The 25,731-nt window shown below is 30.4% G+C and overlaps 3 protein-coding genes across 3 annotated transcripts; all 3 read right to left on the minus strand.

The window, feature by feature from the left end:
* Positions 1-1,437: 1,437 nt before the first annotated feature.
* LOC124929781 (salicylic acid-binding protein 2-like) lies at positions 1,438-3,290 on the minus strand. Its single transcript, XM_047470173.1, has 3 exons — positions 2,928-3,290; positions 2,040-2,177; positions 1,438-1,722 (listed from the first exon to the last, which is right to left on the minus strand). The coding sequence occupies exons 1-3, from the start codon at positions 3,288-3,290 to the stop codon at positions 1,438-1,440; spliced, it is 786 nt and encodes a 261-aa protein (XP_047326129.1).
* A 1,166-nt stretch (positions 3,291-4,456) lies between these two features.
* LOC124929396 (mitochondrial proton/calcium exchanger protein-like) lies at positions 4,457-9,211 on the minus strand. Its single transcript, XM_047469747.1, has 14 exons — positions 8,357-9,211; positions 7,891-8,203; positions 7,557-7,703; positions 7,377-7,465; positions 7,207-7,299; positions 6,909-7,035; positions 6,622-6,686; positions 6,359-6,533; positions 5,791-5,985; positions 5,644-5,691; positions 5,416-5,562; positions 5,106-5,188; positions 4,835-4,950; positions 4,457-4,750 (listed from the first exon to the last, which is right to left on the minus strand). Exons 1-14 carry the CDS (start codon positions 8,953-8,955, stop codon positions 4,665-4,667), a joined length of 2,283 nt encoding a protein of 760 aa, XP_047325703.1. The 5' UTR covers positions 8,956-9,211; the 3' UTR covers positions 4,457-4,664.
* A 1,987-nt stretch (positions 9,212-11,198) lies between these two features.
* On the minus strand, positions 11,199-15,061 carry LOC124929782 (AP2-like ethylene-responsive transcription factor AIL1). The gene is made up of 8 exons (XM_047470175.1): positions 14,866-15,061; positions 14,021-14,558; positions 13,718-13,800; positions 13,290-13,378; positions 13,107-13,180; positions 12,959-13,009; positions 12,330-12,406; positions 11,199-12,194 (listed from the first exon to the last, which is right to left on the minus strand). The coding sequence occupies exons 1-8, from the start codon at positions 15,059-15,061 to the stop codon at positions 11,338-11,340; spliced, it is 1,965 nt and encodes a 654-aa protein (XP_047326131.1). The 3' UTR covers positions 11,199-11,337.
* Positions 15,062-25,731: the final 10,670 nt, after the last annotated feature.

Below are 25,731 nucleotides of genomic sequence, written 5' to 3' on the forward strand. Positions count from 1 at the left end.
TATGAAAAAAAATATTATAGACACTCATTTTTCCACCCCAAATTTCATAATTTACATTTTAAAATAAGTAACTATTTTTTCAAATAATTAAATTTTCAAGAATGATTGATTTCAGATTTTTAATAAGTTAATGTAATAATTTGTCCAAGTTAAGAACACTAAAAGTTTTATTAAACTTAGCATATTTAAGGTTTTCAAGTAATCGAAATTACCTTAGATAATAAAATGAAAATAAAATATATAAAAACGTTTATATATATTAACGAAATTTGTATTATTTTGAGTTTATTTCATAATTATTGTAATTAGATTTGATTTGATTCAGTTAGATTAGGTAAATAAAATAATGTAAAGGTGTGACTTGATTTATCTTTTATCAGTTGTTAAATTAGAGAATTAATTAATTTTTTACTTAGAAAAGTTAGTTAGTTTATTGATTAATTAGAAAATTATTTAGTTTATTGATTAATTAGAAAATTATTTAGCCTAGGTGTTATTTATGATTTTATTTTAATTTAACAAAAGTTGTTGCTATTTTGTAGGGGTACGAGAAAAACGAAGTTAGCAAAATCGTGAAAATTAATGGACCAAAATCCATGAAGAAGAACAAGATCCATGAAGAAAGACCAATAAACGATCAAGGTCCATGAAGAAAAACAAGATTCATAAAGAAAGGTCAATAATCGATCAAGGACCCTGAAGAATTCAAAAGAATGATCCAAAATCCATAAAGAAGAGTCAAGAAGTGCTAAAGAAGGCTAAGATTAGAAAACCTAATTTCGAAATCAAGAGAATCCAAACCCTTGTCAAAGTTAAGATCAAGGTCAATATCAAGTACTAAATCAGTGTTACCTGATTATAACCACTACTTGGTGAGTTTTATATTTCATTAGATCTCCATAGACTATGGTGCATAATGTTTGAGTTCATAGATCACTAATTAACAACACTATTCCAAATTTTTATTAATGGAAAAACCTTATTATCAAATCTTTTTCAATGATTCACTATAATTTATTAGCACTAAAATAGATAGTTGCAACTACTATATTCCCACATGATTCACATTTTTAGATTCATATATACTAAATGGATAGCCCACACCCATAGTAACTTTTGTATTAAATTACTAAAAAAAATATATGCCTTTATTAATTTTTAAGTGGGAAGAAGTAAAATAATATGCCTTAGGATATAAAATATTTAGAAGTATGAAATATTTGAATAAGTATTACTATTAGTAATAGTAGCTAGTAGAATATAGGGTTTATGGAATTATTTCCATCTATAGAACTATAGAAGGATATACCCACAAAGTTTTCAGATTTGTATTAGAGCAAACCTTATAAGATAGGTACAATTAACATTCATCACCAACAAAATCCCAAATAAATTACACAATTAAAATATTTTCTTCATTTGAAAATAAGCATTCATTTAAGCATACTTATCGGCTATGCCAAATAAGCACAAGCATAGATCGTCGGGGCTTGACAACATAGCCATGTGATCGGCACCTTCCATCTCCTTCACCTCATTGACACCTCCAATATTCTCGATCATCCACCATTGGTATTCAATTGTTATCGCTTTATCCTCCTTGCAAGTGATATAGACACGAGGCACAAATCCAAACCTTTCTTCCGAAAAATTGTTTGCTTGTTTCAAATCCGTGATGAACAATGAACTCGGCCTTAACAAGGTCGTCCCTAGTGCAAGATCCTGCCACCCATTTCATTTTAATTAATTCACTAATGGAATAATTAACACAAACACAAAAATATTTGATTGAATTGATAGTGGAGATGTTGGGTACATGACTAATATAGAATATTAATATTGTTACACTTATGTGTATTAAATTGATTAATCTTAAATTAATACAAATTGACTTCGAATTGAGCTAAGTTCCCGCATTCCTTTCTACAAATCTTGTTACCCAATCGTTTTCTTATAGATTTGCAACACCTTTTTATACGATTTTCGTAAAGATACCGAATCGAGGAAATATTTTTTTTAAAATTGTGTAAAAAGAATACCTGAGGAGAACACAATTGATAAAGGTTGTGAGACATGAAGTTGGGACCGACCAACATTGACGTGAGATCATCATAAGGACTACCATAAGATTCAAACTTGGTGTCCTCCCAAAATTCTGTTGGAGTTCTCCCATAGTACTAAATTATAAAAAAATAATTAAACATGTTATGTTCATTTAATTTTTAATAAAAAACTAAAATACTTAAAGCCAGTGATTTGATTTGATTTATTATATTATTATTATTATGAAAAGATGTAATTAGTGGTTATTTAAATGAATTGATCTATTTCAATTTATTAACTATCTTGAGGATTTGACACTACTTTAATAAAACTTTTTTTTGTAAGGTATTTTATGACTTATTTTTATCATAATTATAATCACCTTTAAAGATATTGGTTCTATTTAATATAAAATATAATATGATTCAACTAGCTGTTTTTTTTTTTACAAAAATATATTTATTACAAAATTGGTCAAAAAGTGTAAAAATTACCTATAAATTAAAATATTATATTAAATATTTTAGGTGAAAAAAGAAATGAAACTATTTCGATTTTTGACCAAAATTTTAGATTAGGTTGGTTTTGTTTTTTTATAATAAAAAACCACATTCAAACATAATTTTATTAAAAATCAAATAACTCAATTTCATTAACAAAAATACATTTTATTTTTATTTCTTTAAAAATAATATTTTATAATTATATATTAATACACTTTTAAATTTTTTATCCAAAAAAAACTCCAAATCATCGTTAAATCATTTTTTTTAAAATAAAACAAGATTTATTTAAATAAGTTCTTAACAAAATCAAAAAATTTCAATGTAAAATAAGTTTTTACTTTTGATTTTTGGAAAACTATAAAAGTCTTAGAGTGTTACCTTTTCTAGGACATAAGATGGCCTATGAATAAAGTCGGGCATGAAAGCAGCAATGAAGACAAGAACAGACACCTTCTCGGGGAACTTTTGAGCAGCCAAAGCTATGTTAAAGCCTCCCAAGCTATGACCGACCAACACTACTTTTTGGTCGGATGGAATCGACCCCATTAAGTTTATCAACGGCTCGCTATAATCCTCGAGTGTTTTCAGCTCCTCAATTCTCCGACTGTCAATGCCCGACGCAGCCATGTCAATGGCCGTAACCTTGTGTCCTGCACCTTCCAACAAAGGCTTGACCTTGTACCAGCACCAGGCTCCATGGCTTGCGCCATGAATAAGTATGAAGTGTTTTGAAGATGCCATAATCCTCTCTATGTTCTTTGAGGTTTGGAATATTATGGTAAATGAGGTAAGCTTCCAAGTATTTATATAATATTAAAACAAGACCATAAAAATATTAACTAATAAGTTTCTTATTTCTATTGACAAAAAAACGTGTATACATACACGTGCAAAAACCCAACTTCGACTTCTGACCGGTTCATAATTTTCTAAACCGATTTTGACAGGTTTAGATAATAAAAAATTGTCGATTTAACAGACCGACCATATATGTATATATACACGTGTATTGATGTTTTTTAAAATATATAACTTTCTAGTTTAGTGGTAAATTCGGTACTAATTTATAATTTCTATACCTATCGTGAATGGTTTAAATAATAAAAAATTGACGGTTTAACAAAAGTATATATACTGTTTTGATATTTATTTAAATGTCTTTCTAATTTAATTTAGTGGTAACGATGAACATTAATTTTATTTTTATAGTATTAATCTTGACATATATATATTTATTATTATTTTGTATATTTAATATTTTTTTCTTTCTTAAACTCATTTGATTTAATTAATAATATAATATGTTTGTTATTTTTTTTACCGACCAATCTGACATGATATTTAACCGACAAATTTGAAAGGACAACATCCGTCGAGAGCTCGTATGAAAAAAAGAATTCTCACGAAAATAATAAAAAATTAACCAAAATTTTCCTTAAAAATATCCTATACGCACAGAGAGTTGAGCGCTTAGGGCGACCGCAAAAGTCACCGGATGGGTCCTATTGTTAGGGATAGAAGACAAAAAGTTGTCATGCGGTCACAAAAAAAACAAAATGAAAAAGTTAAGGATTTACTTGGTCTGAAATATCACACAGTTTGGTTACGGAACTTAACTGTTATAATGACTTTTTCAGTGAAAAAATCAACCGGACAGCTTACATCCTATATCTACATGATAAAATCATGACAAAAATAATTTGCTAAATGCAAAACACTTCAAGATTATGAAAAAACATATACCGAATTGTGTTGATTCAGATTAGAACCAATTAGACATGTACGATCAGATGTTATCCACAACAATGTAATGAACGAATAATCGCTAATTTGCTAAATTCTTCCTTTATTCTTGTGGTTATTATGCAGAAGGTTGCCAACAACAACTTGGAAGAGTTAGGTTAAGAAACAGAAAAATACATATACCTAATATACAATTTAATCATTTTTTCTTAATATCATCATCAGTGATATATATATAAACCAACATTGCAAACTGTAAACAAAATTTCAGCAAAATAGGTAAGTACTTCATAAACATAAATAGCAAGGAAGAAATGATAGGATGAAAAATGTGCAGCACTATCATATTCAATTCCTATGTGTGGTGTTGGCTTATGCCTTCTTATTCTTCTCACTTGTGTCCGAATCATCAGCCCGACTGCCTAATCTCACAATATCTTCAACCAGAATTTTCCCTTCTGTTCAATCAAATCAAAAGGGTAATCGAGTGAGAACTACACGCAGGCATCACAAACAGCCAATTGCTAGGGTTTTAAACTAACCTCTATCTTTGGAGAGACTGCTGATTAGTTCTTGAACACCTTCCTTTCCAAGGGTGTCTTTTAGGTACATAGCTGCAGATGCAACCTCCTCAGGACTTACTTTCCCATCATAGTCCCTACAGAAGAACAATATCAATATCATCTATCTTATTAAAGCATTAATTTACATTTAAGAATGAGACTCTCAGACTTTAAAAGGGCTTCTATTTTTTAAGTTAATACTGATAAACTGGTAAGTTGACAATGAAAAATAAATTTGCAGAATATATACCTATCAAGTAGTCGCCAGCGGTTACCAATCTTTGCATCTACATCATCAATTTCTTTCTCAAGCTTTTGGAGCATTGCATCAACCTATAAAGCAAATAACCCAAATCAAGCAATCATCTTCTAAAACTAGTTTTTTCTTTAGACTGCATTTTTTCCTTTAGTAGACTAGTATGTTGTCCCGCTACCATGAACCCCCACGTCAATCAAGGTGTTCTTAGTGAAATCGAACATGAGAGAGCTGGCTTCTTACCACATACAATAGGAAATTATTGAAGATAAAAGTGTGAAATCTACTTTTGGAGAGTCCTTACCCTGTCTATAAGTGCTGAAGAGGCCTTGTCAGCTATAGCCTTCTCTGCAGCATGATCACTGTCTCCCCTAGCAGCTTTATAAGCTATCTTGGCTGCTTCTTGGCTTTCCGTACCTTCTTTCTCCACCATGGTGTTATATAAGTCAATCTGTAATGATGTTGCACCTAATTATTATAATTATATAAAAAAAAAACACCAAGCGTATTGGTTAAAGGATCATATTACTACCTCCTTCTTTACTAATCTCAGAAATTCTTCACGTTCCATGCTAACAGACTGTAATAATCAACATCGAAAGAATTAGATTAGCTGGAAACAGCCGTGAAATTGCTAAAGGAAAATTGGGGGTGAAAAGAATGTCATGTTTAATCATACTGATGCAGATGCTAAAACGGCCAAAGCACGACTGAGCTCGCAAAACTGCTCTTGCTTCTCCAATGTCTTAGCCAGAGCTTGTTGTTGAGCATCTTTTGCTGTTGCAATATTCATCTCTTCTAGAGCAACGTCCGTTTGCTTAGCAGTTGATTCCTTCATTTTGGCCTGTTCCTCTTCTTCTTTCGCTTGTTCTTCCTGCACATGTTAACTTAGCCTATGAGAAAGCATGAAACTGAAAAAGATCAACAACTAAAAACAAATCCACAATGATCAAATCAAAAGTTACTAGGGATAAAACAGACAGTGTTGTGTTCCCATTTGAAAACACTTTTTCGGTCAGTTATCTCATATGGATGTGAATCCAGTCACATTTGGAAATAAAACTTAGTCAGACCCAGAAATTTATTGGCAGTCTCATCTGGATTTGGATTCAGATTCGTAAACAAAAAGTGATTCCATATAGGCACACAAACATCTCATAAAACTTGACAAAAAAACAAATCCAGAAAAAAAAATGAACTCTTACAATTTTCATCCAAACAAAGTATCAAAGAGAAATAAGTTTAACCTTGATTAACACTTCCTGCATCTCTAGGAACTCCAGCTTTCTTCGTCTTTCCGAAACAGAATCTTCTGATGGCATGGATGTCACTTGAACAGTATCAACCACCTCATCTGGCAGTGAGGACAAAGTAGCTTGAACAACTTCCTCTGGTTTAACTTTACCAGGTGCAGTGAAAGCTCTGAAAGCATAGTTGGATATCAAAACAAAATTGAAGATAGGTTTAAACTCCTTAAGCCTTGAGGACATGTGATCAGTAAAGATATTACCTTGAAAGAATTAACAGGGAAGATGGTAAAGAATGGTTCAGGGATAAGTCAAGCCAATCACTTAGCTGCATTTACAAAAAGAAACCCATCAAACTCATTACAAACAAACAAACAATTCGTCTTCCTTAATGTGATGATTTTAACAACAGAAAAACAAGATGATTATAAAGAATTGTTGCAGTTTTTCTTAATTTCCTTTTACTTTTTAATGTTTTGCTACAGGTTAGTGGTATATCATTTAGCAGAAATTAATAACTAATGCCAGAGAAAACATCAAGCAGTATGACCTGTTGTCGCATTTCATCTACTGAACGTAATCCAAGTAACCCACGTTCTCGGCATGCCTGACGAAGCTCTTGTTCAGATAATGATTCAATACCTTCTTCTTGAATCAGCTTGTCATCATTCTTGATCCTGTCCAAACCACATAATTATTTATTGTCAAACCTGATCATTTCAGATGTTAAACTATTTAATTTGTTTGTTGTCAAAATGAATATAGGTCCATCCTTCTTAAAAGCAAACTATTCATGTAACGCAAATAAAAGAAGAATAGATTCAAGGGGGGATAAAAACGAAGCTTACTCTTGTAGCCTCTTGCGAAGCATGTAACGCAAATAGGCATCTGTACCAAATGGGCTGATACCCATATATTTGCACATATTCACTAAGCGGGGTCTGCAGTTAACAAGTCAAATATTTTAGCACCCTATAAAAGCAGGAAGGATAAAACAGAATCTCGCGGTGATGCTAACCTGGTGATGGTATCCAGAGTAAGTTCGTCATTAAACAATTTGGCAAAACTCAGAATTTCATCATTGGAGACACGTGCTCCTGTTCTGACCTGTTAAAATTCAGTAAGAATTTCACATTGTTGTGTGGGATAGGTATCAATATAAAGAGACAACACAAGTTCTCAAAAAAAAAATCATTACTTTGTTCATAAACTCATCAAGATCTTCAGCTGTTTTCTTCGTCTCTCCACTTCGTGAACTTTGAACTTCTTTTGCCATTTCTTTAACCGTTTCCTGAAGAAACTTGGCATATTCTATTCTCGCATTAAGCCTCCTTTTCAGAGCTTCCTAAAAGCCAAAATGTTAATTTACATAGAAAATTCATAATGAAATGGCATATACAAAGTGTATTCTGATTCAGACAACTTATCTCATATACAAGGAAATTTAAGAACATTATACAAAAAAAACAGACAGAAATGATGATCATACAACTGGAATAGGTTAAGATTAAGAACAAGAATTACATAGTTACCTGTTCTTTCATCTTGTCCTTAAATGTTGATGGCAACATGTTGGGAAACAATTTCAAGAACACTGGTAGCAAGAACTCCATGAATGGAACTATAATAAAAACTGCAAAGGGAACTAGCCTGAAAATATCAGCAGTTGTTCGCGTAAGCTGCTGTCTTTCTCTCCTAGAAAGAGTTTTCCCATTTGCAAGTTTCGAAAGCAGTCTCAATGATATCCTAGCATCAGCCCAGAGGAGCTTCGTCCCCAACCAATAGTGCTGCAATGTAGATTTAAACTCATCTTTCCAATGGATAAGTTTCTTTGCCCAGTCCTCCCTGATTCATGTTGGAGCCACAATATGTAATATGACCTCAATAAAAACAGATAAAGATTTCTAGCAAACTCATCAGTTTTTTTCTCAAGGTAGACAGTAAGTAAAGGAAACATTGGATGGTTAAACGAATAATGGGAGAGAAATAAATCCCAACCTGCTCATAGAAGCAACAGCTCTCAAAGCAGGACCAATTCCCAGAAACACAGCCCAAATTCTCTTCAGAATTGATTCCCCACCCTTTTGAAGGTCTTGAGATTTCTTGGCCTTGGCTTTCGCTTTAGCAGAGCTCAAACCTTCAACTGCCTGGTCACATTCCTCTGGTGAAGCTTCTCTACTTTTCTTAACAGCTTGATCCTCATTCTTCTCACTTCCTCTCCCGAAATCAGGCTGACCCACTGCTGCTGCTGCTGAAGAAGACGAAGAAGATGAAGAGAAGGAATTAATAATACCCTCTCTTCCAATCCAGAAATCGCCATTGATTCTACTAGAACGAGACCGAAGCAATCCTCTTGCCGCAAAACAAGAGAAATCATCGTTGATTAAAGAAAACGAATTCCCCCCACTCCAACGATTTGCATTTGTCGATGGACGAGTGAGAGACGAGAAACAATGCCGTGAAGAATCGTCATCATTAACAACATGTCTAGGTATGGATCTTCCGTGCTCGAAAGCTGAAAACCCGCGAATTAAATTTTGCTGATTGAGAATACGGAAAAGATCCTTCTTCCTTCGGATGATTGCCGATGCAGCCATTACGTAAACAAGAACAAAAACGAATTTTTATACCCAACCCCTCTTTCTTCTTCCCGTCCCTCGTGTTTACTTAGCATATGTCGTCAACAACGGCGGCTTATTCTGAAAAGTGGACATATTGAAGAATCCTGAAAGAAATGAGCAATCTTTGATACAAAGAGTGATTTGAATCACCGAAAAATATACTAGTGATCAAATTGAAGCGAAGAGCAAATCATTATAATAGGTCAAAGGGTTCATAGTTTATTCTTCTACATGATTCTTCCTATTATGCACACACAAGTCCATTTTAATGGAAGGCTGACTTTTCCCTTCAAAACTTACTTGTTTTCAGAATATAATTATAATTTTAATTCAATTTTTATTTTATTTTATTTTTTGGCTAGAAAATCCAATTTTTACATTTCTATATCAAAGATTTATGTTTTTATATATTTAAAACATAAATATAGAAAGACTAGGGCTGACAATTTGGATCAGTTTTAGGATGACGAGTTCGGACGGATCAGTTTTAGGATGACGAGTTCGGATCGACAGGTTAACGGGTTGAACAATATTAATCAGAACTTAACTTGTTTAATTATTCGGGTCAAAATCTCTAACATGAACCTGACCTGTTTATTTGTGTTGACCCAAACCTGATCCCGTTTGATTCGATTTACCTAACTCAATTCGAACTAAATCCGATGTAATTAACTCACCTATCTTGTTTCAAACTAAAATGACATCAACACAAAAATGAAGTTAAATTACAAATTCTTTTGTAACAAATTTTACAAAAGAAATTGAGTGAATGAATAATAAATAATAACACAAAACTCAACCAAAGAAATTTGTAAACAGATTATCAGGTCTACTTTGAGTCATTTCAAGTCGATCCGATTTGACATGTTTAATAATAAGATTAAGCCGGTCAATCCTATTTTGACCCGAACAATAAATACTTTATTTTAACCTGTTTGTTTTCTTGTCGGTTTTTTCGTGTTCCGTCCAGATTGTGTTTTTGTGTGAGTCTAAAATTGTTGGCGCCTTATTTTTAGACCATACAAGTTTTAACCAGAATTAAATTATGGATCAACATTATAATTCATTGAATCAGTCCAATTTTTATATTGATCCAAGTTGAAATTTTTTTGATTATGGAAGTAGAATAGTATAATTTATTCAAATAATTAAACAAATCTAGAATATACTCAAAAATATATTAATTACTACTATAATATAAAAATAAATTTTAAATATACTAACTTAACTAAAAAAAATTATAATTATTATTAATATTTTTTAATTTTATATTGTTTAATTAGTTGTTTTAAGATTATTTTAAAGTATGTCCAATAAATTATTAGATATATTAGATCATATCCAATGAATGATTAAACCAACCAATATATGGTCTCTCCAATATAAGATGAGATGTAGAGTGTTATAAAATATAACTTAGGTAGCACAACCAATTTAAAATTATTTTTAACCCGACCCGAGGCGACCTAAACCAACTTCAAAGTTCTATGATCATATATTTTTTAACCTAGAAAATTAGTATTATCTCACGGTAGTTACCTTAATTGAGACAATTTTATAGTAACCAATGACTCCCTACATCATTAAAATAAGAATTATAATAGTTGAATATGAACAATGAATCATAATTAACATTACTATAATCCAAACAGCCCCCACTAACTAACAACATTACAATTTACAACATGGTCATTCCAAACTGGATAGGCCCATCCAGTTCAAGCCCAATTTAAGATTAACTATTTAGAAGACAAAAATATTTATATTCCTATTAGTTGGTTAATCTAGAAATTAAAAATAATTTTACAGAAATTCAAAAATAAATCCAAATATTGTAACAAAACCAAGAGAATATTTAACAATGTTAGACTTTGTAATTTTCGAGCTCATGAGTTCGATGGATCTAGGTCAGGCTAATCCAAGCCCATTTCAATAAGAGCCTAACCAAATCCAATTGAAACCCATTCCATTTTAGGAAACAACTAACAACCAATTAACAAAAAATGAGAATATTTTGTATACATAAGCACTATATATGCTACAATTAATAGATTACAAAGCATGGTTGTTTTTGAGGATCTATATCTCAAAGTTCCCAAAATTCACAGCAATTGAGAGACAAATGCACTCCCTCATTTGCTATTGCCGAACTTCAAGTAAGATCCTTCAATTTGCTTCTTTCATAAGCATACAAAAAAACAGCAAGATAAATTAAAGACCTATTTTCCCATCTTCCATACACCACCACAATCCAAAAGCATAATAAACAAAGACTTGAAGCATGAATTATAATAAAAGCAAGGAAACAATTCATGTATACATGATCCTTTCCATTTCCTTCGTCTTGATCATATAGATCTAAGCATCGTTCCACAAAGTGAAAGGCGGAGCCCCATGATAGATGCTTCGTATCGGGGCAGAAAGTGTCGCGGGGACAGCTGTTGGAATATTATTCCAAGTATTGCAATTAGACGAGCCTTGTTCATTTTCATACCCATCCGACTTCATTGTGCTATACATGTTCCTAGAATGGTTATTATAAGGATCGGACAATCCGAACATGCCCTCGTAACCATTTGTCTTGACTTCATGATGATCACTCGCCCCATACTCGTTACCATTCCCATTGTCTTGGGCAATAACCGTAGTGATAGGCATCGCGAATGCTCCATTTACATCCCCACCATTTCCGATTCCATATATGGAAGAATTAGAACCGGAACTTTGTTGCTCCAATGATGAGGAATGATCCAAGCCCATTATAAGATTGTGTTGCATAATAGAATTTTGAAAGAAATTGTGGGTGTTTGTATTTCCAAGTTGAAGTTGATAATTACTTAGGTCTTGTTCTTGCTTACATGTCCATGCCCCCCTTTGTTGATAATTAGGATAGTTATGCATACCATAAGATTGAGCCAATGGCTGATGGTACGCGATCGTAGGCCAGCTTTGGTGGGCTCCGTAGTTAACCATCATCGAACCATCATTCATGTTTCCGATGTTACCACTAGGTCTTTGATGTGAATCCACAGCCGTGATTGTTTCTGTTTGCTCGGCGTCTTTGTTACGTTTGGCAGCTCCACCTACCGGCAAAGTGCTACTCTCAAGTATGCTTTTAACGTCATATCTACTCATGTCAAAGTTTGTCACCGCGTTTAATCCTCTAAATTTTATTGCTGCTATGTCGTAAGCTTCTGCAGCTTCCTCTTGTGTACCTATCAAATATTCGATAAATAACATCACTATTTATTATTTTGCATTTTATTTCTTGTGACCAATAGCAAAATACTTTGTGGATTAATTCATGATTAACAAAAGATTATAAATAATGATAATGTTGAAGCACTTACTGAAAGTTCCCAAATATAGATCCTTGTTCCCAGCCACTCTTCCTATTCTTGCTTGCCATCTTCCATGCTGATGATGCCTATCAAATTCATGCCAACTAAACTATTAAGATCACTTAGCTAATTAATATATATATTTTTTGAAAGTATAAAACATGTTTTATTAACTTATTTAATCGCAAATTTAGCATTTGAAAGACGAAAAAAAACAATTAGTTAATGAGAATATTGCTTATTAGGTGTACTTATTTCTCTATGCAATTTTGAAGTCTTTACATATATTAATGAATTTTCTTTTAATAAAATATAATGGAAAATTAATGTTTTAATTATTTTTTATGGACACTACATCTTTGATTTTAATTAATGAAAAAGGTTATTGAACAAGATAGTGACATGAAAGAAAATGGCAGACAAGAATGCATATAATTTGGGGATAATTGCCCTCCTATATATATATGCTTAGAAAAAGAGAGACAACTAATGAGAATGACATCAAACTACCTAGTACCTTTTTTTATTGTCATGAAAAGAAGTCTTAGAATTTTATTATTTTAGAAAAGAAAAAAATTGTCTGGATGTAAATTAAAGGTGGTGTATGTGTTTATTAAATAAATATATGATTGAAATACCTTGTAACTCCTCGATAGATTGAAGCACCACGAGAGAATCCACTGCTCTTCCTGTTTTCAAATGTTGTTAGTGTGCATCGATTTATTTTTATTTGTACCACAAAGACACTAGTGACATGCATCGAGTAAACAAAGAGTTAAGCCTCACCTTCGAAGGGAGGCGACGTATTCTTGCCTAGTCATGTTCTTCATTTCTTCCAATTCTTTTTCGTAATTGCTTATCTATGATAGAAATACATCGATAACAATGGTAACATATATATCCGCAATAGAAATAAAGATATCAACCCGATCAAGACAAAACGAAGATCAAATATTTGAGTATATATACCGGAAAATTTGTAGTGGTAGTGCTTCCCCAGTACTTCAATGCTGCAAGATCATATGCCCTAGCTGCTTTGTCTTCTTTGTCATAGCCCCCTATATGTTAATAAAAGAACATCGATCATGAACACTAAGAAAATCATAACAAAGTATAACAATTGTGTATATGATATCTTATTCTCATTTTTCTAGTTTTTTTTTTATATTAAACACTAGGTCGTGAAAGATACAATAAATTCCAAAATCAATTGAGACAGATCGATGGAAAAGTGAGTACTTACCCAAATAAACTGAGGAAAGAAGCGGCAAGACCACCCCAAGAAGAGTACAAATTCAAATTTTTGTTAGATTGCATTCATAACATACAAAAATTAGGGCAGAAATATAGAGTACTTGTATAATTAAGAAAACAAATATAATAGCAACCACATATACCTTGTCTTCCTTTACGGGTTTGCCCTTCTCTTCTACAACTATTGTCCCACAAATGTGCTTCATAGCGACCTGTCCATCTATGTCTACCGAAACCAAAAATAGCAAAAGTATAAAAAAATCAATAAAGTTAGGTAGCTATTAGTATATTACACATGCATAAGCTTTAAACCCTAAAAAGGAACCAAATATATTAATATAACCATTCTAGAAGAATTAAAAATGATTAGATGATATAGTTCAAAATTGAATAGAACTTGCACATGCATTTAATAACAAAGTCAGAAAATTGAAATATTCAAATACCTAGTCACACCACGATAAATGGAAGTTCTCTGACCAAATGTATCAATAGATTTCCTATTAGCACCATTATTAATTTGACTATCAAGATTTGTTGCCCCAGCAGCTACTTTTGCGTTCTCATCCGACAAATTGCTACAATTATCTCCACCGTCGATCGCCGCCGGCAAGGAAACAGTAGATCCTGGATGGGCCCCACTGCTCATAGATAAAGACAAAGAATTGCCGCCACCGTTAGTTGTGTTATCAGGCGCCGGCTGGTTTCTCAGCCAGTTCTTGATCATTGAAAGACCTATTGTGCTGTTCTCCCGGAGAGAACCGGAGGAGGTACTGTCGGTTGGTTCAGGTTGAAGGGAGCTGGTTGTGATGTTATTGTAGTTATGAGCTCCAAAGAAGTTTTCAAGCTTTGGCTCTTGATGATGATGGTGATGATGATGACCTAATTCAGATGATGAGTTTCCATTGTTATTAATGTTATTATTATTGTTCATCGTCATTGGCATGTCTTCTGGATTTGATCCCATGTCTTTCATGCTCCAATCTGCCACAAAAAAAAAACATTTAGGGCAAAATATGAAAGCAAAAAAAAAAGGATTTAGGGTCTGGGTTTTGCATTGGATTCTGAAAAGCATCTTTCTTGAAATCAGATTCTGAACATGACACATGATACCATATGGTTCTTGTCAAATCAAACGTTTAAAGTTGGTCAAATCAAGAAAGAACTGATATATGTAAAATAAAAACTTGTTTGAGAATAAGCCTATTATACACACACATCAAGAATATAAGATATGTTTCTAGGGTTTATTGTTAGTGAGTTGGATTTGATGATGACAACATTAACGGACCTTGAGAGTGATTATTATTGGTATTGAAAGCTTGAAGAAAACCATAAGGAGGAGGGAGAGTGGATGAGTCATGTGAAGTGGGGAGATCAAAACAGTCGCCGCCATTGCCGCCGCCGCCGGAGATTTCATCGGAGTTTATCAAGCTATTATGGTGAGGAGAGAGAGAGAATCCCAACCAGTTTCCCATAGAACTCATTTTTTCTTCTTCTTCTTTGTTTGCTTTCTGTGTTTTGGTTAGAGAGAGATTAAGTAAACTAAGAATTAGAAAACTTCATGCATGTGATGGAGAAAGATGAAGAATTTGAGAGAGAGAAGAGAAAACAATTTGAAGGAAAGAGAGAGAAGAAGACGAAAGGTCGAAACTAGTAGTCGATTCTCCCAATGTGATTTTTCAGTAATAATAACAATAAAGGTTCAGACTCTCTCTCTCTCTTCTTTCTCTCTCACCCACACGCGCACACACAGACATAGGGACACAAACAAAGGGAAGGGGGTGTCCTATAACCATGAAGGCTCTCTGTCTGAAATATGAGACTTGGACTATATATCGAGGATATTTTTGTAATTTAGCGTCCTATATTTTTTCTCTTTTAATTTAGTACGGGTACGTGTCCCTTAAACGACACGTAGGCACTTTCTTTTTTAAAATAATGACTCAACGAATAATCTCAAGTATATTTTAGGTTAGATTTGGTTACCTCTTTTGATATATAGTTAGTTTTTATTGTAATTAAAAATTCTAAATACACTTACTTCATCTCTTGTGTCCATGTGATTAGGATTTTCGGGTCCTTTCGAGAGCATCCGATGCGAGGACAAAGCTATATGTTGTCTTAAGTCCAATATGCAATTTTTTAAGGTTAATTAATATATTCAACAATATAAAAATTATTATACCATTTGATTTTTTTTATTGATATCCTCGGTCTAGCAAGAACAAAAAGTGAATCTCCTCAGTCATTTTTAGAGGTCCTAATTTCGAGTTTATCAGATGATAAGTTTTGCGCTTCATTAAATGATTAAGCGTGTTTTCGGATTATTTGATTAACCTTTTATGACCACATTTTTTTTTACTATATAAAGTGTATAAAGTGTGTACTTAATATAAAAATATCCTATTGTTGTAAATTATATTAAACAACTCATAAAATGCATTATAGTTGTTTCTTTTGAAAATGTATATAAAAATTAATATAATAGTAAAATTATTGAATATTGAAAGTGAGAAATTATTAATTCAATTTTTTATAATAAAATTTTAAGTGATTTTTTTATTTATTTTTCAAATAGTGTCCTAATTGAAATTTTGTCACATTCCTAACCAGGGTCATAAATTAATTAACTACTATAGTAGTAAAATAGTAAAAAAAAAAAAAAAGGTACAAGAGACAAAAGGAATATAATTGTGTGAGGTGTTGTACTAAGCTTTAGGGTGGTGAGTTCAAATTAAACTTTCAGCAAAAAAAAAAAATTAATAAAAAGAGTTCAAATTAAACTTTTTGTATTATTTCAAAGATAAGGGCAAGAGGTGGGAATTGAAGTTGAGCTTATCCTAATGCATATATAATTAAAGATTTAATTAATAAAGTAATTAATTTTATATACTTATGTATAATAATTTGATTAACACATGGGTGACTAGCTAGCTCTTACCCTATCAATTATGAACATGTTAGTTCCTTAGCCTTAAAACAAACTCTACTTTTTCACTTTGGAAGATTAATTAAATTATAAATGCTTTCATTCTATTTAACTAATTAAACCTTAGTTACCTGGCTATCTTTGACTAACCCTATGGTCATTACTTTAATACTATGACAGTCTCATCTTAAATAATTCTTAAACGTGTACACCATGAGTATTAAATTTATTGGGTACCCAATATCATCTCTATGGGAGAGTCACATTGAGTGAAAGTAAATTTTTGGTAGACTCGAAATGATCAATCAAACCGTATTTAATTTTATATTTTAGAAAATCGAATTAGAACAACCACTCGTGTGACCCCTTTGGATGTTAGGTTTTTGTTGTTTGTTCTTATTTGATGAACCCTTATACTTGGTATGATTGGGGAGAAGAAATGTAATTATTTTGACTCTATTTACAACATTATTATTTTCAAAACTAGTCCACTTTACTAACTTATTTTTATGATAATTAATGCAGCAATATAAAGATCTGTTTCAAGTATTCGATTTGTCAATTTTGATATCTTCCTTTAGCTCTCATTTCAATGCACTATACATGTTGGCTCCTCATCCACCCTCCTTGCCCGGATATGTCACTGCATTTAGTCGTGTCTATAAATAATTGATTTTATATTTAGTTTACTTTAAAATATTTATAAATTTTAGTTTTGATGTTGACAGTAGTGATAATATCAATTGTGATGAATTTGTCATTCATGCAGGATGATTTTGTTTCTCTACAAGGAATTTATTAGGTTACTTTATGTTTAAAAAATAATTCTATCACATATAATTATATTTTAATTATTAAATCATTTTATTAATCAATTAAAATAACAAAATACCAGTAGTTTGTGGTTGGGGTTTGTTGAATATAGATTTATTTTAATAAACTTTGAATTATTTTAAAAAAAATTAATTGATGTTAATTTTGAGAAAATAATTTATTTTAAAGGATTTAAAATGTTTATATATGTTAGAGCTCGTGTTAGGGCTCGATTGAAGTTATTTAAATAAAAAAAGTATTTCACTCTTTTTCTCAATTTATCATATCACTTAATTCAATAACCATAATACTAGAGTATCATTTGTTTTAAATTATTATGTACTATTTTATCCTTATATATTTACCAAAAAAAATCATTTTTTCAAAATCATTACTTTTTAAATAATACAAGTTAGTTAAAAAATCTGAATCCAAATAAGCCCTTAGTATAAAATGATATTATGTATAGGATAAGTTTGATTTTTTTTCAAGTACATTCAATAAGATTCAACTTATACTCAGCTTATTCGCTATAGCTTATTTGTTAAATAGAGAGAAAAATGCGTTTAAATGTAAAATATGCTTGATTATAATTTTTGCATTAGCTTATTACTATAGAAGATTATTACGCAAATGGTATACGTTCCGGATTAAACATCGAATCAAATGCCTATATATTAAAAAAAGAAATGGTATTTTTGTTTTAAAAAAAATGAGTGATGTGATTGATGAGAGAGTAGATGAAATGATATTTGATTATATTAAAATGATGAATGATTCGCATCAGATGACTACGATCATTGAAGGTTCGACGATTTTTATCCATTGAGATAGTTCACCATCAAATAATTGGGATGATAACCCAATTATGCAAACATTTCATATCAACCGTATCAATCCAAACTTTTGATCAAGTACCCAATGACTTGGGCATCACATAATGAATTCCAATAATATTCCATAAAAGACTCTATATACCAGTAACATTTGACAATACAAAAATAAGTGAGTTGATGATTTAATCTACTCGTGATACATACAACAATGACTTAGCATAATACAACATTTTTTATAGACATATCATCCGTAGAAATTCCACCGTGAATAGCGTTACATTCATAAAACAAAATCTTGGATTTAATCTCTGACTCTCAAAGTTTATCCCAATAAAAAATTATATGAAATCATCTTAGTGAACAAATTGTAACAATACCTCACATGGAAACTATCTATATATTGTCAACGCAAAACATCATGTTCAGACGGGGATACTTGTTTGCGTTTACCAAAAATTAACTATATTATAAATTTGTGAGAATTTTTTTTTATAATGTTTAATCTCATTCTATATCTAATTTAACAAGCAAAACTATTAGATCGATGATCAAACATGCCATTAACTGTGTCATTTCTACATATAGTAATGAAAACAAAATCATAATATATCGCAACTAGATTTTTGGAACTACATCAAATGTCCTCCCAAAAACTGATCGAAAATCATCCTCATAATAAATTTGAATTGCTCACGAAAACTTTATCAAATAGAATTATTTTTCCTCCAAATATTACACCCGTTGGATAATTAATTAGACGTTTTGGTGAACTAACTAAACCAATATTGATCATACTTACATCTAATTATCGATGCACAAAAACTATCCAACTTCGTTATAAATTTACTACACAATTTCGATAGAAAAGTCTTATTAAATAAATAAGATCTCGAATATCAAAACCTTCATAGTTTTTAAAACATTCAACATTATTCACTAACAATATGACAAAACGATGAATTAGAAGATCACACGTAAATTTACACATTTTTCTCTCAATTTTAATAATTAATCCTAAACAAATTCCAAATAACTATTTTTTTTATTAGACATTTAAAAAAAAAAAAAAAAAACCCAAGATCAAACCAACCCTAAATTTTTACTTCTAATAAATTTAAAATATAAAAAACATTTTGATAATTAACTTTAATAAAACCCAAATTCTTTTTTTTTAAATCCTAAAAAAGAAAACTCAAAATCAAAAAGCACAAATTTTGATTAGAATTTGAGAAGTAATAATAAAGAAAATGTAACTAATTAAAGATTGAAATGAATTTGTTTAGAAAAGAAAGAAATGATGATGTTAGTGGTTGGGAGAATCTGACATAATGAATTATATGAGCTAGAGAAAGAAGAAAAAACAAAGGTAGCCACTCGGCACAACCATTAATTGATGCCCAGTTGGAAGCAAGTCATTTCATTGTCAGATATCCTCCATGCATTATAATTATAATTAGATAATATATAAACCAAACAAGGCCAAGAGCTAGGGCAGGCAGGCAGGCGGCCTTCAAGCACCCATAACTTTCTCACGTTCGATAATATCCCATCACCCATCCATCTTTAATATTATTATTGTTATCCCCTTCCTCTTCTCCTTCTTCTGAACATTTTATCATATCATCAAACTGCTCCCCCGCTGCAACCGGGCGCCTTTTCTCCTTCTCTCTTCCTACCTTAATAATGTATGTGCATGCATATTTTATTATATATTACTATTTCATCATTCTTTATTCCAAGTTTTTGACCTAGCTAATTATAAAGATCATGAGTACATTCCTATTAGAGCTTGTTTGATGTTTGGTGAATTCAATTATTTGATGGTTAATAAAATGAAATATATGATCGAATTTTAGATAAAAATTCTAAAATAAACTCAAATCAAACGAGCTCTTAGCTAGTGTTAAGATTCATCTTCTCTTCTTTTGGAGTATCCCATCATTGTAAAGCTTATGAGTTTCCTTTTTCTTTTAAATTTATTACTATTCATCTTATTATTTTCACGCTCCTCTAAGAATGTTCAATATATTTTTCAAATTGGTGTTACGTCCCCTGTATCAACGACAAATAAATATTGTCACTAATAGTGCTTTAGTTTACTGTCAATCACGATATTTATTTAATTATTTTAAATGGCATTGTTATTGTTTTATTGTTTACTAAGTTGTTAATGAACTGTTTAAAATACAATTTAGATTGATTGAACTATTTTCAGTCCTCTTTCCAAGTGGGGAAATGATCTAATTATGTATTTCTTTGTTTTGAATATTGTATTTAAGTCTATCAGGTATTTTCATTGCCATAAATAAATCCACAACTAAATTATAATGTTTATAATGAGAATTTTGATAAAATAGTTGTATTGACTTTCATAGAATTACTTAAAAATTGCATTTTTTTTGGGTATTTGTCTATTTGTGTGATTATCAATATATCTTATGACTATTTTTGTCATCATTCTTAATTAGGCCATGTTTTTCAATAAATTCATTTTATGTATGTAACTTTTCTTGTAAACCATTTAAGTTAATATATTTAGAGTTTAAAATTAGTGTACTAAAAACGAGTAAAATATGGAAAAATAAAATATTATGTTACTGTTCTAGTCATTAATGTGGTATTATAGTACCTTGAACTTGGAGATTATGGTTTGCTTAGTGTAGGCCTATGAAAAGACACTAACCCTTGTCTTCCGGGTCTTTGGATTAATTATTAATTACATGCACTAGTAATTATTTACCATTTACTATTTGCTTGTTGCAATATTAGCTACTAATTGTCAATTAAGATACATACAACTAGGATAGAATGCATGGATGGAATTTAAAGAATCACACCCTTTCAAATCTGAAATTCTTTTTAATAAAAGTTGTCTCCAATGTTTATAACTAACCATGGGATGGGTTCTTGGACTTTTTAAAATTTTATAGACGATGATGTTTAAATGTAGTGTGTCTTTATTAAATTCACTCACGTTAATCGTTCAAATGTTAAAAGGAAAGAAAGTGTAAAACGTTGATATTATCTTTAAATGATTTCCTCATTTTTTTTTATTCTTAAAGTACTTTAGGTACGTGTGTATGCTTTTGTAAAGTGTGAATGATTTTAGTATTTTTTTTTTAAGTTAATTTTGTGTTTTAATTGGTCTTGTGTGTGTTTGATGGTTAGTAATTTTATATTTTTAATATAATTTAACTAGTGTTTCTTTATCTTATTTGATTTTAATTTGTAAAATTATGTACCAGAAAAACTATTAATTAATATATCTTTTTATTAATTAAAAAGTAAAATATATTTCAAATTTGTATACACTTATTTTGGTTTTTTGTGAGCTTTTTCTTCTCCAAAGGCGGAATGATGATTTCTTTTTAATTTGTTACTTTATTATGAGGTCTTTATCCTTACTGTCAAATGTTGAAATGAGAAATTCTATCCAAATTGATGTTTTTAGTAGGCAAACAAAAAAGAAGTCTTTGAAATTAATTAGATCAATTAAAAATAAAGAAAATAAACACCAAAACAATCACGTGGCTAAAGGTGAATCTAATGGCAATTTAATAGATTGAATGCATCAAAATGTGACAACAAATGGTTTGGCTCCATTTAATAAAATCAATTAAAAATTTAAACAATATTTTTTTTTGAACAAAACCGAAAAAAATCAAGATCAAATAAGCTTTTAGTGAGGTGTCAATAATGAAAGGCACACAAAAATCCACACGTGAATGTTTTTGACAAATTAGTGGGTATTATTGACCGACAATTCCACTTCTAAATTAAAGAAATAAAATGAAACTTAAATTATATATTAGATTTGATATGTACTTGATTTTAATTATATAAATGAAGGGTATTTGTTGTAATATTCTTAACTCTCTTTCCTTTTTACATTTTAGGGAATTCTCTTCCAGTCATTTTCATATTTTTGTCACATCACTATTTGGGTCATACACTATTTGTAATTAGAAAGTTTGGATCTTTCTATTAGAAATTCATTTCATTCTAAAAAAAATATCTCTAACCTAACCCTAATCACTTTAATTTATTAGTTTGTTGTCAATTTCAAAGATAAATTAGATTTCATCTTTCAATGAAACACACACCTCATCAAGATGTAATTTATAACTAGATTGATGAGTATATATTCTCAACAAGATCGTTGAAAATGATGAAGAAGTTTACAAAGTGAACTAGGATTACAAAAGTGACTCCAAATTAATCAATAAATGCCCCCATGAAATTAGGGCATCATCAACACATCATCTAGTATAAAATTTCTCTTTTTAAGTTTCATTGGATTGGTTAATTATAACTTGCAACATATAATCACTTGTGTTTTGTCAAGTTAATTAGTTATTTCATCACAAAATTCGCTCAATGAAAATGGATTCATCCTTTTCAAAAAAATCTTAAAACAATAAACACTATAACAACAGATGATCAAAGTCATTGTTGGACTGTATGAACTAGGTTTGAAATGGGATACAGCCGAAAGGGAATAGTTTATTTAGGAGAGAGAGAGAGAGATTGATTATGAGGCATCTCGAACACAGCAAAATCCTCACTGTAAGTTTGACCGTCAATAAGGGAATCAGAGATGGTAAAAAGAACACACTGCTGTTCTCCAATTACTAATATACATTATCTTATTCAAGAAAAGCCTGCCCTAATGCTGTAAAAAAAACACAGTAATAATATTCTCTCTCTCTTTCTCTCTCTCTCTCGGTAATATAATCATATACAATCATGCCCCAAGCTAAGCCAACCAGGTTCTTTGTCGTCTCTCTCTCTCGTGGCCGTGAGAGCAGTGAAATTTCTTTTTTAACGGTTTAATAATATATCATCACTTTTTACTCTACTTGTCTAACTAGGGTTCACTAAAGGGAATAATATTATTGTTGTCACCCATCAATTACAAAATAAAATAAACCCTAATTAGTATTAATTTACTATCACTTTGTATTGTAATTATTGTATACGTGTACCCTCTCAACTTTGACTGCATTATTGGGGGGTTTTGATTAATTAATATTTGTGGTGGAATATATTATTACTTACACAAATAAAAACCATATATATATAAATACTTAAAACCATTTTAATTGAACTTACTTAATTAATAGTGTATTAATTCTTTGTTGACTAAACCCTATTCTCACACTGAAATCTTTGAGCTAGCTAGCAAAACAATTGACTTGATCTCAATTTGGATCTTCATTTGTGATCTGATTTCATTCTCTTTTGAAAATTTTGAATTAATGTCTTAATATTCCGTTAATCATTTTGAACGTAAGTTAAAATAGAATAGTGCCCGGATAATATTATCCGGGCATCCAAAATGAATTTTGTAAATTTCAGTTTGAATATGTTGGAGCCTCTAATTGTTGACCAGTTACTAGTCACTGTTAGCATTCTAGTTGACACAACACAAAATGCAATGCCAATTGGGTTTGAAATTAATATATTTCTTTCATTTTTGTAAAGTAATATTTTTGAAAAGAAAATTTTCTCATTCGTCTACAATTTGTGTGAAAACACCCATCTCGCAGAAAAATAAAACCCATACAAACTAATTTGTTATAAAAATTGCAACAATATTAATATGGTACAACATTAAAAAACAAGAGAAGGAAAAATAAAACATCAACATATTTAAATAATACTAAAAACATAAAGAAATAAAATTCAAGTTGATATCTATATAAATCATGTACTATAGAAATTGAATTAGTTAAACTTAAAAAAACTATCCAAAAAAATTAATCAAACCATGCATTCCCTTAATATTCATAAGAATGTATGATTGTTACTCGATGGGGTGGTCATCGGGACTTCATTGCATTGGTCTAAGATTAAATTTATAAATTTACTAAATACTTTTTAATAAAAAAATCTTTAAAATTATGTTGAAAATTACAATTTGTTGGTAGGCAATTTTTTAATTTTGCATTGGAACTATAGTTGCATTAATGACTAATAAATTTCTAGCTACTCAATAATAAATAAAACTTAACTCTTCAAAATTATAATTTGATTTCCTATCGATTCTCATGACCGATAATCCTTAAATTAAGTAGTAGAAGATATCATTAGGGTGTGGTGAAACTCTGACATCTACAAATTCTATAGGTTTCATTTGTTCTTAGAACGTAAAATGGTAATAATGATATTTTTTATTTTTACCGTTTTACCCATTCTTATGGATGGAACATGTATGATCCATAGCAAAAGATCTCATTTGCGTTAGACTAGGCAAACATTTTCTAGGAATATATATAATAAACTTTTTCGTAGCTCGACGATGATTATCGACAAGAATTGTAGCTCGACGGTGATCATCGACAAGAATTGTCCTAAATATATCGATCTATTGTTAAATCATCATAATTCAAACATTTTTTAATCAACTTATAATAGAAATAGAACGGAAAATAAAAACTAATGTGTATTTTGATTGACCCATCCAACCCTCGTTTCCTTACATTTTTTTTCTCCAAAATCTTTCTAGCCAAAATTTGGCTTGGAATAAACCTTAATTTTCAAAAACAAAATATTTGAATCACTATTCATAATATAAATGTGGTAAAAAAAACTCTTCAAACCAACAATATTATAACCAAACTAAATCCAAATTATTAATATATATATATATATATATATATATTTATTTTGAATTCACAATAAACAAGTGATCACGTTTTGAAGCAAGTAGCTTTCCTGACCATAAAATAATATATAAGAAAATATTGCCACGTGTTTCATGTCCATTTGTTTTGTTAATTAATTAAAATATAACAGCTTTTTCATTTAAAAACCAACTATCAATTGTTTCAATTTATTTTTATTTATTCTCTTACATTATTATGATCAAATTAGTTTGTTGATTTATAACGACTGTAACTTCACATTTATTTATTTTAAGTGAGACATTTTTCATTAACGTATGCATATTTGTTGCACAAGTTTAGAATATTCTAAACATTTAGAAATAACCAACAACTTTAACTATCGCCTATATATTATAAGTGCATAAATGCGACCAAACATCGTCAACAAATCGATAACAGTGCACATCTTGATCATTTTCTTTTTATCGCAGTTGAAAATAATATTTATCATCGTCTAAAATTCGTTCGATTCCCATCTATAAACACTCTAATTTTATTGAAAAGTCATAGTTATAGGGCTCTTACTAGCTTTCCCCCATTGATAAAATCCCAGCAAAATTCTCAATTTTCAATCACATTAATTTGAATTCTTTGGCATATAAAAAAATGTCAATATTATAGGAAAATTCCAAATGATTCTGGCAGAGTCAGGAAGATGTTTGTGAAATACACCCATATATATATATATATATCTGCATTTCTTAATAATTTTATAAATGAATAAATGTTTAATATATAGTAATTAAATGAAATGAAATTTGAAGTTTAGATAGAAGACAAGGTTAGCGGTGGGAAGTGGGATTGCATGGGAGAAATCAGCGGAGCACCCACCCGTGCCTTCTTGGGAAGAATACTAATACTAATTTATTTAAAACCTCTTTTTTTTTATTTTTTTTAATAATAATAAT

This window comes from Impatiens glandulifera, chromosome 3, assembly GCF_907164915.1.
Source record: "Impatiens glandulifera chromosome 3, dImpGla2.1, whole genome shotgun sequence".
Taxonomy (NCBI): domain Eukaryota; kingdom Viridiplantae; phylum Streptophyta; class Magnoliopsida; order Ericales; family Balsaminaceae; genus Impatiens; species Impatiens glandulifera.